Source organism: Etheostoma spectabile, unplaced genomic scaffold (assembly GCF_008692095.1).
Source record: "Etheostoma spectabile isolate EspeVRDwgs_2016 unplaced genomic scaffold, UIUC_Espe_1.0 scaffold433, whole genome shotgun sequence".
NCBI lineage: Eukaryota > Metazoa > Chordata > Actinopteri > Perciformes > Percidae > Etheostoma > Etheostoma spectabile.
In genome coordinates, this window is record NW_022605608.1 from 212,422 (window position 1) to 230,124 (window position 17,703).

The following is a 17,703-nucleotide window of genomic DNA, read 5'->3' on the forward strand; positions in this document are numbered from 1 at the left end:
TATATATATATATATATACATACACACACACACACACAGACACACACATTAGTGACATTGGTGGGTAGGCTACTCATGCAACTTGAATGATGCCCCACAGGGGACATTCAAGTAAGAAAGACAAGGACGACAATCTGCGATATAGCACATATAACAGTAATACCATTTTTCATCACTAATGTGATAACGGCAAATATCTACGTTGATGCCAATGGCTGCTAATTCTAAACACTAAAATGTAGGCTATGCAAATTGACGCTTGCTTGTTTTCATACAACGGAAACCACAACGGTGGAATGGGATGTGCGGATATGTATTCCAGTAAGGCAGAGTAGGGTGGGACATGCCATAGCAAGAAAAGCCAATTCGCGTCTAGTTTGCTATTTAGTGTTCGTCTAATTGTGTTTTTCATGTCTCCCTGGTATTAACGTAGCTGACAGTGTTCGTCCAATAATATTAGTCCACATGCCGCGCAGGGAAGAGGGGCAGCAGTGAGGCACTTTGATAAAACCAGACTGTCAGCACTGTGTGGAGCCACAGAGAGCTGCGCAACGGTAAGCGACGGCACGGCAACACAGAACTGGACCGGGTGAATGCAGTACTTAACACAGGACACTGCCGCAGACCTTTCTTTTCCAACCTTTTCCGGAATAAGAGGACGCTCCAAATAATCTTCACCCAGACAGGGAAGAGTAATTTGGCTCTCACTACAACATTTTTTACGTAATTCGCGTTAAGAAAATCTTAAGAGGGCAGGGGGACACGTTGAACCGCGGTTAATAGCTATCAGCTATCCGAGTGTGAATGTCCTGCTCTCAGTTGGCAAACTCCTTATACATTTGAAAGTATTTACAGTTTTAAATAGCCAAAAGTTACCATACGGCAGTTGTTGTTTTTTTTAAAAGCTGTGCGGGAAGGAGCCGTCTGTCCGCCATGGAAAACGCTCACACGAAGAGTGTGGAAGAAGTTTACAGTCATTTCTGCGTCAATGAAAGCACAGGACTTTCCCTGGACGAGGTGAAACGGCAGAAGGAGAAATGGGGCCTAAACGGTACGGAATTTTAAACTATAGACCACCACACATGCCGCTGCTGTGAATGAGAAACTGTGCAAAAATGTCTTGTCATTGTAACATGGCCAGTGTGAGCGCAGGAATTCAGGATATGGGGTAAAAGGCACCATCATCGGCCGGTCTGTGTACCCGGCTCCATATAGAAATTTGGCTGACGTCATCACTGGTGACCTCGAGGGTTTCCCGTCTCTTACAAAGTAAAAAATTAGTCATTACTTAGAGGGCATTGTAACATTGTTGAACACTGGGGCATTGTTAGGTACGGTAACATTACTGTACATTGTATCAGTGTAATATTGTATCATGGTGACACTGTTGACAGTGATAACATTGGTAAACAAGACCTCGCTGGGACATCGTTGACAGTAGTTGTAAATATATGGTGACCTTGTTGAACGCTTAGTCTTTGTCGAACATAGTTTAACCTTGTTGGATGTTCCTCAAAGCAGAACTGCAACACATCAGCCCATGTGAGATCCGGCAGTGCCCACAGGATGACTGTAGCAACGTCATCCATTAAGTTAATCTATCTTGTTTCAGGCTGAAACAGCTGTTTTATATTATTGTCAACTCACTTTGGCCTTTACATTGATTGGAGTTTTCCTATTTCCCCCAATTGTGATTTACACAACTAAGGGAGTGGATTTATATGCCACTGTTAGTAATGTAAACCTGATATGTGAATAGAGAAATCACGTAAAGAAACATGAAATATTGCTAAATGATTGGTTCTTGTTGAATAGTCAAAACTTGTAAGTATTTAATGCAAAATATCCGCTCTCGTACAGTATATATGACTAAATCATCCAAATGTTTAGTGAAACTGTAAACATGCTGGTGGTTTTGACACCAACTTGTGTTTGTCTGAGACTTCTCAGTCTCACAGAACATACGTACTTACCTCCTCTCGTTGTATGAATCAGTTCCCCATCGTGTGAAAGAGGAACTGCATGTCTCCATCTGGCAAGTATTCATACACAACTTACCTTTTTTTTCCTTTTCTTTCTTGTCTGTTTCCTGTGCGGCTCCTGGACTCACTCCCACATCTCTACACACAGAGTTACCAGCAGAGATAGGTAAGCACTACTGTCACTGATGTTGTTACTGTTTTGGTTTTCTCTTCAGTTCAGTTCAGTTTATTCTTTGTCCCCGAAGGGCAATTTGTATGCAGCCGAAAGACATCACATGAGAATCTACAACACAAACCGCACAACAATTTACACAATAAAAATAGTAATAAAGAGCAGCTTCAGCCTGAGTTTAAGACTGAATAGTTGCAGATTTGTGTTGGAGTCATAATTAGAGTAAATAGAAGAACTACAAAAAACAATAGATGATGATGATGATGATGATAATAATAATAAAGATAAATAAATACAGGGGTCAGTGATATACGCTAGGGCTATCACCTCCTCTTAGCTGAGTTGAGTGCCTGAATAGAAACCAGGAATAAAAGAGTTTTTGTATATCTGTTTTCGCAGGGAAATCTTTGTGGGAGCTTGTCCTTGAACAATTTGAAGATTTACTTGTTCGAATTCTTCTGCTGGCCGCATGCATATCTTTTGTAAGTATTTCACTATATTTTCTTGCACTTTGATGAAAGGCTGTCTTGTCTTGTCTGTCTTGTTTTGCATTGATGAGTTAGTTTTTTATTCCCACTATCTCTCCCGTCTCCACTCTATAACCTGTACAGTAAGCGAAGGAGAGATAAGGGTGTCTCTGGACAAGTCGCCACATCCATCAAATAGCTTTCCCTTTCCACCTCGAGCTGAAAGAGTGTTTATGTGAAATCAAAATATCTGATGGGATTACAATAAAGCCCTGTGTGTTAAATGGCAGGAGGGAAATTTATGCAGTGCATAGTGCTGAAGTGTGAACGTCTTCAGTTTGTTTAACCCGGCTGGGGTTACACTCGCATATTAGAGAGCTAAACAGCTGAGAAGGCTAGCATCCCATCTGAGGAATGGTGACAACAGCAGTAGTAGCATTGAGTTGCAATCACCATGTGCCAAGTAAGACATTTGAGTCGTCAAGCATGACTGCTGTGTTGGCTTACCCCGGTCTCCCATGGGCCTCTGACTTTGAGTGATAGATAGATAGATGGATGTTTAATATTGGACTGCCATTATCAGCATGTTTCCAGGCCCTACTAAAGCTATATCAAATCAAACATTTCCACATAGTAGTAGCACCTTTTATTGTTGTGTAAGGCAAGGCTTCATTAAAGTGCTTTACCAAATTCAAGCAAAAAGTGTTTTTTTCATGGAAAAGTTAACCCACAAATGTGTATTTGTCTTTGGCATTGTGCAATGCACGATTCATTTCTGCAAGCTTACATTTTTTATGTTTTTTGGAATCAATAGCACAGTTGATCAACAGATGGCTAAAGAACATTTTGATAAGTGAGGACCCCTGTATGTGTGTGTCTGCCTGTGTGTGTGTTTGTGTGTGTGTGTGTGTGTGAGCTGGCATGTAGTGTGTGCAGTGTCCAGTCAGGTGATAAAGAGGTGTCGGTGTCTGCTGTCAGACAGGGGAACAGAGCAACACTCACAACCAAATTTGGGCTCTCACCCCTCAGTGGGTGGGCTCTTATCGGACATACAAACGCACACACCTCAACATAGAATGAATCCCTCCCATACTATATGTAATGTATGTATCGAGTTTTGAACCAAATTAAAATCAGAAAAAACATTTCATTGGCTAACTGTTTAAGTTGTTAGTGAAAACTAAATCTAGTTCAAGTCCAAGTTTTCATAAGTTCTGTTTGCATGGTTGATTTTGGTGTTAAGAGAAAAGGGTTTGCTGCATCTTTTTAAAAATGCATTATTTCTTGAGGGGCTATATGGTTGAGGGGCTGTATCAGTTAATTGACAAAAAAGTACTTTCCAACTATTTTGACTATTAATTTATTGTTAAAGTCCTCATCAAGCAGGAAAATGAATCATTATCTAGTTCCATCCTCTCCAACATGAGATGTGCTGGGTTTGTCTGTTTTGTGTTATTTTAAACAGATTATCTTTGGGTTTTGGACTGTTGGTAAGTCAAAACAAGTCATTTACCACTTATTATTATTATTATTATTATTATAATACATTAAGGTATTATACATAAAGGTATAGATTACTAATTGACTTGTAAATACTATAATTATGTTTGTAAATATTATTTATTTGTTTATTTAAACAGGACAATGCACATCAATTGACATTTTTTGTTCACACTCAAAATGTAAATGTGCCAGAGTTAGCAAAAAAGCTAATTTTCATCTGTTGTCCCTTGGCAGGTCAACACATCATCATATTACATTAATAAAAAAAGAATGCAAGAAAGATAGAAAGCAAATTAATGTTGTATAAATTCTCCCAGTGGTGGAGGTGCAAGCCCATGTAATGTTTTAAAAATGAGGCAGGCATTTTGGTAATGGAAGAAACTGTCAACATTGAGTAAGTTGTATTTAGTAGTGATATGGCAGTGGGGATAGCTAATAGGTTTTTGATGTAGTATTTTTAAAATCTGCGTATAAAGACTTTCTATTAGTTTGGGGCGGCTGTGGCTCAGTGGTAGAGTGGTTCCCTGCAAACCGAAAGGTTGTTGGTTTGATCCCTGGCCCTGTAGTCCCATGTTGAAGTGTCCTTGGTTAAGATACTGAACCCTGATGTTGCGCCATTGGAGTGTAAATGTGTGTGGGAGTTTATCTGATGAGCAGGTGGCACCTTGTATGACAGCCTTGGTCACAGTGTGTGAATGGTTCCTGTACTTTGTAAAGCACTTATTGTGACTATAAATACAGTCCATTTACATTTAGTTTAAGAGTTGTCATGTTTGCTTGGGACTAGGGTTGGGCGGTAATACGGTGTACCATGGAGTTTTAAAAATAGCAACGGTTCCAATACCATCATAAAAAACATGCAATGCACTTATATAGAAGACAAGGATGAAATATTATTTAATGCCTAAAAATGCTTATGTGTGGTTGTCATCATGTAACAGTGTGGAGGAGAGAGATAGGGGTGGGGGGGAGATGGCAAGTTGCGCACTGAGTGACCAGGTCTCAAAGAAGACCACGACTTCTGCAGTTTGGCAGCATTTGGGGTTCCGACCTAATGAGAAAGGAGAGGTTTCAGTATTAGTATTTGGTATTCAGTTTCTGAACGGTGGAGGCACAAGCCAACAGTTTGACGTCATCTGAGCCTTACGTCATCATTTTTAATTAGTCACGGTAATACCACGTAAAATAGGGAGGAGGTTTGACGGTATCCAAATTTGGATACCGCCCAACTCTACTTGGGACCATACCCAAATTTATATATTTATTATATATATTTTGCTTATTGCTTTGCAAGTCTGAGTAATGTAAATCTCTTGGTCGTGTTATGACATGCAGTAGAGCACTTTTGAGCCCTGTGCTTCTGTAGTAAACCGCTATTAAGGGTTATGCTTGCCATTTGAGTTATGCTAAAATGTGTTTAGTATCTTCCACAGCCAGATACTTAGGTCTCACTAAGATTGCTTGCTTTATTACATTATGGAACAATTAACTAATTCCCTGTGACACTCAAGCTAAATGAGACTCCAGGTCAGAATATGGTCAGAATATTGGGAGTAAGAGGTTTAATATAATAGATGTCAAACTGTGTAAATCTGACTTGCAAGAGGCTTCTTGATGGCTGACGTGTTTGCATTTTTTAATCAAATGACTATGAAATAGTTTGCATTCCTGCACAGTTGAAATGGACGGAGCAGTATCATCAATGCCAACATTGAATAGAATATATTAGGGCTGCACGATATGTCCTAAAATCGCAATTAATTGCACATTTTACCTAAATAACAATAAGTGAACGCTAATTAAACACGTTCTAAATCATCTTTTTTGAAGCCGAAATGTTTCAAGACAACGGACAGCAGCGGGGTTTTTTTTTTTTTTTTGCACCGTTGACTCAGACTTGATGTTTGAGTTATCCTCCATTCTGCTTTCCATTGCTTTCCATGGGGCTGACTGGTCCGGGCAAAGTCACTTGACTACACACCCAGTAGAATGTTTTTTTGAGGAGAAAGTAGGCTATCAACTGATTTTTATTAAGATATTAGTAAAATTATCGTCAAGGAAAAATATGTCAATAACCGCTTCAGAATTGCGATGCTGATAAATATTTGATTAATCGTCCAGTTGTAGAATAAATGTACTGCTAAAAGGAGACTAAAGTTCAGAAGATTGAGGCTCTTATATTTCCATTTTAACTTAAGCAAGTAAGAAAGTAAGATACAAAGTGTTTAAGTGCAGTTATATGGTAAGATTGTTTCTTCCCAGTACATTAAGTTTTCTATAAGGAATGTGTGGGATGATCCTCGGCTATTAACAATCTCTGGCTATCAACAATTAGCTAAACCCTCACAGTATTGGAATAAAAGACCTGCTGTCACATGCATGATTTGTGATGTCGTCATCTATCAGAGAGTTAGTTTTTCAGTATTTTTACTGTTCTGAACAACCTTGTTTGTTCTGTCTTGATTTCTGTCTCTTACTCTCATCATTGGAAAGTCATACCCACTTGTTCTGTGAAATGTCTTTAATAGATAATGATGTATGTTTTTTCGTACTGTTTTCAGGTCCTGGCCTGGTTTGAGGAGGGAGAGGAAACTATCACAGCCTTTGTGGAGCCTTTTGTCATTTTACTCATTCTTATAGCCAATGCCATCGTTGGTGTGTGGCAGGTGAGACACTTTTAGGTCTAGGAAGTCAGTGTTTTTAAATCCCACTACATTTTTTTTTTTATATCTGGTGAATAGGTCTACAAATCTTTTTGTTTTTAAATTCTAGATTGTACAGATCTAATGCATTTTCCTTAAGTAAATCACATTTACGTATGCAGCAGAATGATGAATTATAAATGAAAATGTTACCTGATTTTCTAAATGGATTGAAACCTAGCTTTATTGATTTCACCAGAAGAAATGGACACGTACTGTAGGGAACCATCTTAACATCAAATCAAAATTAACGCATTACCTATAGCTATAGTATGGCATTGAAAGCTATTGCTTTTGCAAATCTTACAGTGGGCTCTAGAAAAAAAATCATATTGTAGGCTATATCAACATGGAAAGAGAAATACTAATATTAAGTACACCTATCTTAATCCAATGCAATGCAGTACCAAGGCCTTCTAATAAATGCCTAGTGTGCAATTTAATCCAATTTAACATTGTGAACTGCAGCATCCAAAACGTTGAAAGAAGTCCATTTTGAGTGATGCGTTCTTCTTGCTGATGAAGGCAGAATATTATGTCACTATATTCCCGTTTTCACGCACTTAACACCTAAATGCTCCAACCAAAACCTGACCAGATAAACATCTAACTTAGAATGGTCACTTCTTCATCAAAGGGTAATGCTCTCATACCGTTCAGACCAGCAGAGCAAAGTACATGCATGTCTTAGTTTATGTGATTTTTATCAGTTCATCTCAGAAATCAAATAAAGTTAATGAATGTCTTTGGCACTGAATTCCTTTTTCTCCTCACCAGGAACGCAATGCTGAGGATGCCATTGAGGCACTCAAGGAGTATGAGCCTGAGATGGGGAAAGTGTACCGGCAAGACAGGAAAACTGTGCAAAGGATCAAGGCCAGAGACCTGGTGCCGGGTGACATCGTGGAGGTTGCTGGTAGGTTGAGCTGCTGTTGATTTTTTTGCATATTGAAATGGACATGACTTTGTTGTTATTGGTTTAACCTTACTTGACTGTAATTGTTGCTTAGACTAGAGCATTGGCAAACTGAAATGTGAAAAGTTTAGGTGTTGGTTTGATTTGTAGACTTTTCTCAAGCAAAGGAAACATTAGGGTATTACATGGACCTTGAAATTCACAAAAAAATGGCAATGTAATGCTAACTGCAACTTCTATCAGTACTTTGTTTCTCTGTGAAAGATCCTATTTTCTGCGTGGTACTTGTTTTGGAGTTTAAAGCATAGATCATGTGTTTTTAATACGAGAGTTTTTTGCTGCTGTTTGGTTCTGCCTCGGGTAAAGCTTACAGATCAAATGAGTCCACGTATGGTCATGGATTACATTTAGCACAAGCATGAGTTGAAACCCCCTCATCCCCATGTGCCACTGCAGAGGTGACTCACCCTGCAAGAGTGATGTATTTTGAGATGCTCTTATTAACCCATTGTCTCAAAGGGCTGGTCACATATGCTATCAAGGCCCACTTTTCTAAGATCCAAGCTCAGCCCCCCCCCCCATGCAGTACAGGAATTTAGTGCTGGACAGATTCATGCTGCTGTATTCCAGCAGCTAATATCGCAGGTTGTAATGCTTTTGATTTTGAATTCCCCTCCCACAGCTCACATACATAACATTTTGCAGAAGAATGAACAGGTGGATGCGTTGAGTAATGCTAAAGTCCTTAAAACACTAGTTTTATCTTGATACGCGGTTTAACCCTAAGCCACTAGCCCCAGCCGTGCATAGTTTGGTAGGTTTTATTTTTAGCTGTCATAGGCCGTTCAGATTATGGAATGCTGTATTTATAGAGGCTGTGACAGTGGTGAAGATGACAGGTGTCTGGTCCCACCCCGTGCACGCCCCTCCCATCCTGCTGTGGGGAACTTTTCTACAGTGTGTGATGTGGTCGGACTAGGTTCAGTAGGACTCCTGACTAACCTTGACAAGGGCAAATGAAGAAGGAGTGTACTGGGAACTAAAATGTATAATTTCTCTAGTGTCTTACAGCATACTGTATATCATTTGTTTTAGGCTGACAGTGTTAATCATGCCATTTTGATTACATCCCGTGGGTGAAGCAGAGTCAGTCTAGAAAGCGTAATTTTTTTGGCTCATGTTAAAAGAGAAACTTGTAAGTCAGATACACTATGCTCTTGTATATTAGAGACCTAGTTATTTAAAACATTAATGAAAGTAGCTGGAGGCTTACTCAAAAATGCAGCCCAGCAGGCAGCAAAACCGGATGTTTTATCCTGCAGTAAGAAGAAGCTCCTTAGCTCAGCTTGTTTCCTAAATACTCCAAATATCTTTTCCAATGTTTCCTGTGAGGCTTCCTTTTTTCTGTATAATATTTTGCTGAAGCTTCAAAGTGACCCCTGCCATGCAGAGGAGTGTGATGACGCAGATGCTGGCTGATGAACCGTGGTAGAGGACACTGAGACGAGCCCTCTGTGGCTGCCTCAGCCGTGAGAAGAATAGCCTGCAGCCAATCTGTGCTGCTCTCTGTCGGGGTGCTGCTGTGGGTTTAAACGCTGCCGCCTACTCACACCTCATTGCTCATCAGTCGCTCCCTCACTGAAATTAGTTTAATGTCATGACAATACAATTTTCTGTGTAATGCATTTCTAAGATTTTTATCTAAACTAGATTATTGTATGCTTGGTTTCATCTTTGTAGTAGTCTTTTCAAATATAATCTTGAAGCAGTTGAAGCTCTGAGGGCTGCTGTTGACTGTCTGTGCTGGTCTTCCCTGTCCAGTCTGCTGTCTTGTGTAGTCCTGTGGACTGTTCTTGTCGGCTTGATGAAAGACTTATTTACATCAATGTGGCTTAGCCAAATAATGCAATAGGACATTAAAACTAACCCCCGGCAGTAATAATTTACCAGTCTTTTACTATAATCTAGATTTGCACTCATTTTAAAATGGGCAAGTCCCAATAGCCAAAATCTGATTAAGGAGTAATTAACATGCCCCACTTAACTAACCTCTAAAATATGTTGGCTGATAACATATAGAATTCACATCTCCTTCCAGTGGATTTAGGTCCTTTTTTATAACTCACTGCATGCTGTCAGTTTACAGTTCGGTGTCGGGGGCTTGCAGATTTGGATGTTGGCATTTTCTCTCAGAGCAGCAGAACTCAGTGGGTTTGTTCTCTGCTGCCTGTGTAGGAGTCTGGTAGTGCCGGACTCATTTGGGGGGCAGTATAGGGGGAGGATCTCCTATTGTGCTTGAGAGAGATGGCCTTATAGGGAAGCGCTTTTTGGTTAATCATCCCACCCCACCATGCTCACTGCAGAGCAACCCTGCCCATCAGCACTCGTACCCTCCACTAAGATTCCAGACACCATGGATAGTATGTGACATTTAATGTGGTCTGGCAATGATCCTTTATCACAGAGCGACTACTTTTTGGCAAAGGTCCCTGACTTGTCAGCAAGACTGAGAGAACTGGTCTCATCTTGCTGACCAGGGAAGCAGGCTTTAGAAATGCAAAAACATTTGTAGTTCTGATGAAGGGACACAGAGAATTTTATTCAAGCCAAACTGCAGGTTGAAGGCGCTAACAAGGCTTGGTTGGAGAGATCGATGTATGTGAGGTTCAGCATTAACTATATTTGTGTAAACACTGACCAAAATGTTTAGTGTTGCCGGTTGAGTAATATTAAAGGTGGAAACTTACTGTGGGAATTAACAGAAAATAACAAGAATAAAAAAGATATAGCGGTATTTGCTCAGGCTGTATTTACCGTGTCTATGTCTTTCAGATAGAAACTAACCTTTTGCCATATCATAAGCAGACATAATCCATTAATTTGCCAAATAAATCCATTGCTTTGTCACACATTGTGTGAAATGTGCCATGCGGTGAGTTAGCTAGCTAGCTAGCTAGCTAATGGGGAACAATATATCCACGATGGGGAAATGTTTTTTTAAATTTCAAGCTGAAAATGTGGGCTGTGTGCAAACATAAGGTTTGAAGTGAACAAATAATGTATTAAAGAAATGTTTTTCAATAAAGAAGGAATGGAAATATTGTATATTAATTAAAACTCCTCAATTAGCATTTTTTAATCAAGCTATGTGGTAACAGTTAGCTAGCAAAAAGTAGCAGAAGGTGTTATGACGGCATTTTGCTTTAGGCTACTATCTCCTGGTTCACTCCAGTAACATATTCAAAAGGGACATGAATGTATTTTTTTGGCTTAAATAGTGCAGCAGTGTGGGCAGTAGTGTGGGCTGCACATGTGATTGGAGAATGCACTGTGCATGCAGAGGGTTGTCATTTTGCTGAATTCCTATTTAATGGGACGCTTGCAAAGTATCTGTACATGTGATGTATTGTCAACTATTCAGCCCACTGCACTATCCTTGCTAACCCTAAGTAATACTGCACTGACTGCTGGGAATCCATGCTATGTTGTTTGCTCATAGATGGGATAGTGAGAGGTCAGACTTTAACTCCAGTGAGGCTTTAATGAGGGGCCACAACTAACAATGTTGACCCTAAGACATGAAAAGACTATTGACTTCTGACCTGTTGAACATATATACTTAAGCTAGGGTGACCAGACGTCCGTTGTTTTGGTGACCTGTCCCCAACTGGATATGTCCCCGGATTTCACTGTGACTGAAAACATTGACCAAACGTAGCCAATAGTCGCTCAAGACAGCCAGAGCCAGCGCTGCTCAGAGCTCAGAGTTGTTTTAGAAAGCCGCATTTTACCATGCTAAAATTACTGATTATTTACATGGAGTCCGGTGGGTTTAGAAAACGCACTTTTATGTTTTAAAAAAGGATCTTAATCTTTAACAGAAAGGTCGACCTCCTTAGAGGTCCTTTCCATAAAGTTGTCAGTTGTCTTTCACTAGCAAAACGAGCACTTTATTAACGTAAATACAAGCTGGACAATTATCCTTTTAACTTACACTGTAGCTTGTTTTGCTGCTGCCGACTGCAGCGATCTCGTTTTAATACTGTGTCAATGTTAAAGGAAAATCTTTCCTCGATAGTTTTTATTGTATCCGACACTCAATGAGCTGTTGCAGAAACAAGCCTGAAGCAATAAAGCAAAAGCTGTCAGATAAATGTAGTTCAGTAAACATTACAACATTCCCCTCTGAGGTGTAGTGGAGTACAACTATGTAGTAGCAGCAGGGGTGATTCAAGGATCAGACCTTTAGGGACACTCGCCCTTAATGAGAACAGCTCTAGGTCTAGTGTCCCCATTTTAAGTTTTACAAAAATAAAAACAGGATGTGTTTTGGAGGTATTTACGCTTCTGAGCTGAAAATGCCCCCGGATTCTGTCTGAAAAATCTGGTCACCTTAACTTAAGCTGACCACTGTTGTGACCACTTACAAGGCTGCAAGGACAAGTTTGATATTATGTTTTGTGTGATGTTTATATTACATAGCGTTTAGTCTGCTAATATTTTTTTCTAGAATGCCTCCTTGCTTTCACAATACGTTTTCTCTGTAACCACAACGTCAGGAAGTCAAAGGTTCAGGTCTTTGTATTATTGTGTGGGTGGTTAAAATGTTAGTCTAGTGGTTGATCTTGATATAGATTTCAATTTAGAGTTAATTGTGTAATGGTAAATGTACATGTCATTTCTGCCAGCTTCTACTGAAACCATGATTATTTTTGATATGAAGGGAACACTATAAACACCCCCCAGTCCCCATAAACCGTTGCATGCTATGTGGAGGCCCAGCATGCTGCTGCTTTCTCATGTTTCTCACAACAAAACCTCAATAAACTTGAGCTCATTCAAAATGCCTCAGCTGGTCCTGGACTCATTACCAGGTCCAACAGGAGAGAACACATAACACCAATTTTAAAAGCACTGCATTGGCTCTCAGTCCATTTTAGAGTGGATTCAAAATTGTTAATGTTCTTTTAAGGCTTGTATGGGTAGCTCCAAAATATATAGCTGAACCTCTTACCCCATACGAGCTAAAACTTCCTAACCTATAAAAGCCAAAATGTTACCTAAGATTCTCTGGTTTATTATGTCATTTCTCTTGTTGTTGTTGCTTTTTAAATGAATGTAAAGCACTTTGTAACTTGTTTTGAAAAGTGCTTCATACATAAAGGCACTACTACTACTACTACTACTACTAATACTACTAAAGGTATTAAGATTTGTAACAAACAACAAAGGCAAAGCAGAGATCTCAGGGAGACAGTGTGGAGATCATGCTTATGCTTTAGAGATTATGCTTATGATTATGCTTTAGAGATTGTGCTAATGTAATTTAGGTCATAGGTGATGGTTCATTCCAAAGTCAGCTGACACGTGTTTGAATCTGTATCAGTGACTACGTAACAGGAGGAAGTCAAGAAACCAGTCAGCTGTTAAGTATTGGTTTGTCTCTCCTGCCAGGCAACTGCAAACTAAACATTATTTACTCTGCAATCAGTGCCGGGCAAGTTACTTTTAAAAAGTAAGTAGTTACAGTTACTAGTTACTGCGTTACTTTCAAGTACATTTTTAAATGCTCAAATGTGACCCCAACTCCACCCCTATTTGACGGAACATAAAATACATGTGCATGTTCAATTATTGATGACAAATCTGAATATTATAATGAAATGGACACTTAGTACAATACATTGTTAACAGAAACTGTACACAAATCTAAACTCTTTAAATGTTGCTGTGGGACAAAGTGAGACTAGCCTCCAATAAAATGCCATGTCTGTAAACATTATGTCTAGTAGATCGATACAAATAACAACATAGATGTTTTGGAACTTTTGATATTTATTGCCCAAAAATAAGTAACAAATCTGTACACTCTTTGTAGTGCAAATAACGGAAGTGGCCTGATGTTTATTCTTTTGCGTGGGTGTGTGTAGGTGTGTGTGTGTGTTAGAGCGAGGAAGAATTTAAAAAGTGACAACGTTTAGCTTTGGAGTGAGTAGCCACTCTAGAGTCACATGGGGAGAGAAACAACGTTTTTTTTTTTTTATATATAACATCATTGAATAATAGTGTTGGAAGGAAAGCGGCAGGATGCTTCACCTGTTGATGGTTCTGAATGGTCCGCTCAACATGACAGGTCAGCCTTTTGTTCAGCTGCCATCAGCACATGTGGCCTCCTGGCTGGCTGGCCGGCCGAACCACACTCTATCCCCTAACACATGACAGAGGCAGGTGCCAAAGCTAACCGCTTTGGTCTGGTCACTGCCTCGCCTGGTGTTGATAGGTCCATTTCAAAGACATATCTGGGAGTTACTTTGGGTGAAATGTTTTGCTGGGTCTGAACTTTTATAACTGAAAATTCTCTAGGACTCTTATGACCTGTTGGCAAACACAGAGGTAAAAATGAGGAGATGCTTGGACTTCTACCAAGAAGGATGTTGACGCAAAGGGACAGATGATATACACACACTTGTTCATACCAGGTCTGCAGTGTAACACAGTCTTGAAACAATTCCAGTGTTTCACTGTGTCAGAGTCTCAACAATCACTGGTTTCTTTGTATGTTGTATGACATCAGCAAGCACCATCATTATAAGCCTATCCCCGTAGTCATGCTTCTTGGCTCAGCTCACTTTTAGAAGTTCTCAGTATTTCTTCTTTTGGGGGTGGCAATAGCTCAGTCCATGGGGACTTGGCTTGGGAACTGAAGGGTTGCCGGTCACGTCCCTGTATATGTGTGTGTATTTTGGGCCGTGTCTTCTTATTCTTCAAAAACAATGACTTGGCAAAGGAAGTGTTGTACAACCATCTAGGATGTAATGTAATTGTAAAGCTTTTGGGCTTATTAAGATCTACTTTAATGTATTGTTACTGTGATGCACCAATGGGTAATCCTTTAAATCTCTTCAGGGGATGGGATCTTTTTTTTTTTTTTTTATAAAGTGAAAAGGTGTAGCTATGAAATATAGTAATCCTCTAAGATTATTGATCCACACCATCAGAAAGTTAACTGCATTTTAAGCTGTATGTTGTATTCACCCCAAACTTCCATTGCTCCATCTGTGACCTGGGTTACCTGACCTTCTCAGAAGGGAAGGTTCTGTTGGACTCATCGTTCCAGGTTCAGATGGTTTAAAAATGCAACGTAGTCCTCAGAAAAACTGTCATTGTCAATCTGACTGGCCAATCCCTCCTGACAGATCAGAGTTCCTGGCAAATTTCCTGGCACATGACATCTAATGACTTGATAATCATCCAGCTTCAAGTTACTACTCATGTAGTAGGAGGTTTGAAATGCACGACAAGGCTGTACATTTTTTTTTTTTTTTAATCTGTAAAAATGTAGACATTTACCTGTTAATGGAATAGTAAGGTGAGACAACATGATGGCTTCAAGTCTCTTCGTGGAGTCTTCCTATGCTATGGCAACGACGAGGCAACAGCTGCCATTATATGCCACATTTAAACCTGATCAGGGCTTTGGAGAACTTGGGGGCTTTTCCCATTTATGGCTGCATGCATTGTTGTTCACATTGCGATTTCCCCTTCCTTCCCTCAAGGGCATGAGGGTATGTGTCTCCTTTTAAATGGGAATCTCCTGGACATTAGTACATGATTTCACATTTACCAAATCTTTGTTTTCATTTCTTTCCTGAGCAAGAGTTTGGGTTTTCATTTCAACTTTGTCTTGGTGTTTTGCCTCATTCTTAGATTTTTTGCAAGCTAATATGGGTTCCTGTATTCTAACTATACCATTTTGGTTGGGGTTAGTCATCAACGGAAGTACATTTCCAGGATAAAGTCTGACATCCAGCCCATGACTTACGTGCAAGATGCTCTCTCTCTGTGTTTCTGTTCTCAAAATCTCTTTTTTTTAGCTTCAGAAAACAACAACTTTTGAGCTAGCAAGCTACATACTAAAAACGGCAAGTTTTGAAGAAAATGTGGCGTCGTGCAACAATGCAGGCCTGCTTGGTCCTTTCCGTGAATGATTGTAAAGATTTACAAAAAATACTTTTCCAGCATTTACTTTCTAACTGGGATGTTTTGGGACTGTTTGGCGGGGATTGCTAAAGACAAAGTACACATGGTGATAAAAAGCAAATTATGTTTAACCATATATCCAACTAATTTAAATAGCTCACATTACTGTATTGTGTGAAAAGTTAACTTCATTTAATATTTTATTTTGCGTTTTGCAGCAAGCAAATGTCCCACCAAAACAAGACGATTGTGATTGGTTTAACGAAAAGGAAACAAAACAGAGCTTTTTTTTTTTTTCTCCTATCCCAGAATGTAACTGTGGTGTTGCCAGACCTTATTCCACAGCGCTGTGACTGTAGGTCCGGCAATGCAAGACTAGGTTGGGGCTAACCCAAACCCTTTTGTAAGAATCTGACGCAATTTGCATTTTTAACTAAGAAGCCCTATATGTAGACTACGTCAACGGAACTGTGCCATAGCCTGAGCCATTTCCCTAGTTTCATTGCCTTTATGTACCATTAGGAAGCTGAACTGGGTCACAGCAATTCCAATGTACCCAAATTGGCCTTTTCCTTTGAGACAGGCCTTTTATGGCTCACAGGTCCTTCATTTCCTCTACTTTCTTTGGCTTTCCTTCTCTATCCCTGCAGCAATGGCAGCTCTGCTGCTGTGTGGCACAGCAACCTCCCTGTAATGACATGTGCTTCATCAGTTTAGATTTACACTAATGCTGAATAAACTGCATGCAGAAAATAGACAACATCTCAACTGTTAATTATTCATTTAGAATGTGTACACACACACACAAAGAGCATTGTACTCGGTGGTGATCAAACCTCTAGTGTTACTATTCATGTGGTGTAAAAGACTACTGAGCCATCATATACAATGTCATGATATAGTAACTGTTAACATCCAACAGCCTTCAGTTGCAGATTTTCAAATGTTCATGCTCCTCATGCTTTTGCAATTTTATTCGTGTATATTCTCTTCTGTTTGGTCATAGTTGGAGACAAGGTGCCTGCTGACATCCGTATCTGTTCAATCAAATCAACAACTCTGAGGGTAGACCAGTCCATTCTGACCGGTAAGACATGTTTGCTGATGATATCGCAGCCATCAAATTATTTTCCTGTGCCATTTTTTTTGTCAATTAGATTTCTCCTGATAACATCAGTTAATCTAATCATTTTAACCATCAAATGTTATTGTTTTGTCTGCTTACAACTGTAATATATGCTACATTTATACACACTGGAGAGTTACAAACTTTATCATTTTGTTATCTTTTATTATTTGCCCTGTAGTTTTTTTTTTTCTAATTCTTATTTTTACTGTTTTTTCTAATTATTATTCTTATTGGAAGCTAATGTTTTTTGCACAGCATCAAGACTATGCCATCCTGCATTTCATTGCACACATGTAAACCTATGCTTGTTATTTAATATTAAATAGGTTTTTGAACTGAGCGAAGAAACCTAGATAACTAGGCCATCTTTTACTTAATAATGAGAAATTTTAAACAAAGGCTTAAATATTAGCACCTTGCCCTTTTTGAGCTTTTTATTTGCCTTACCAGTGAATTCATTTTCTAATATGGACACTTATTTCTATAATTTAAAATATATCTTTGGCTGCAATAAGTGGAAAGGGTCACACATGCAATAGTAACTGGCACACACAGTTCAAGTGGATGTTTTATTCAAGCCTACAGCAGGGTTTTATTTGATATTTTTAGTATATTTTGAATAAACTATTTGGCAACTTAAAATTAACTTCAGACTCTACACTGTTGCTACTTTTTATTTTCTCAAAATAAGAGCACGTTATCCAACATACTCTCACTCAAGACAAATGGATCAATCCTCCAGAACCAAAATAGCTGGATGACAAGAGCATTTTTTAACAAGAGCATTTAAGCTAGCTGCAGAATAAGCCAAGAGATGTATCATGACACTGTTTTCAATTAACATGTTTGTTT

At 39.2% G+C, this 17,703-nt stretch overlaps 1 protein-coding gene across 2 annotated transcripts in view; it reads left to right on the forward strand.

The window, feature by feature from the left end:
* The first annotated feature begins 331 nt into the window (after nt 1-331).
* Nucleotides 332-17,703, forward strand: part of LOC116686654 (sarcoplasmic/endoplasmic reticulum calcium ATPase 2) — a 32,790-nt gene continuing 15,418 nt past the window's right edge. The window contains exons 1-6 of one of the 2 annotated variants that reach the window (XM_032511674.1): nt 332-1,051; nt 2,131-2,148; nt 2,554-2,636; nt 6,686-6,790; nt 7,604-7,742; nt 16,729-16,809. In XM_032511674.1, the coding sequence (XP_032367565.1) occupies nt 934-1,051; nt 2,131-2,148; nt 2,554-2,636; nt 6,686-6,790; nt 7,604-7,742; nt 16,729-16,809 (544 nt within the window). In that variant the 5' untranslated portion in view covers nt 332-933. The remainder of the gene's footprint in view (nt 1,052-2,130; nt 2,149-2,553; nt 2,637-6,685; nt 6,791-7,603; nt 7,743-16,728; nt 16,810-17,703) is intronic. The other variant, XM_032511675.1, reaches the window with a different exon arrangement.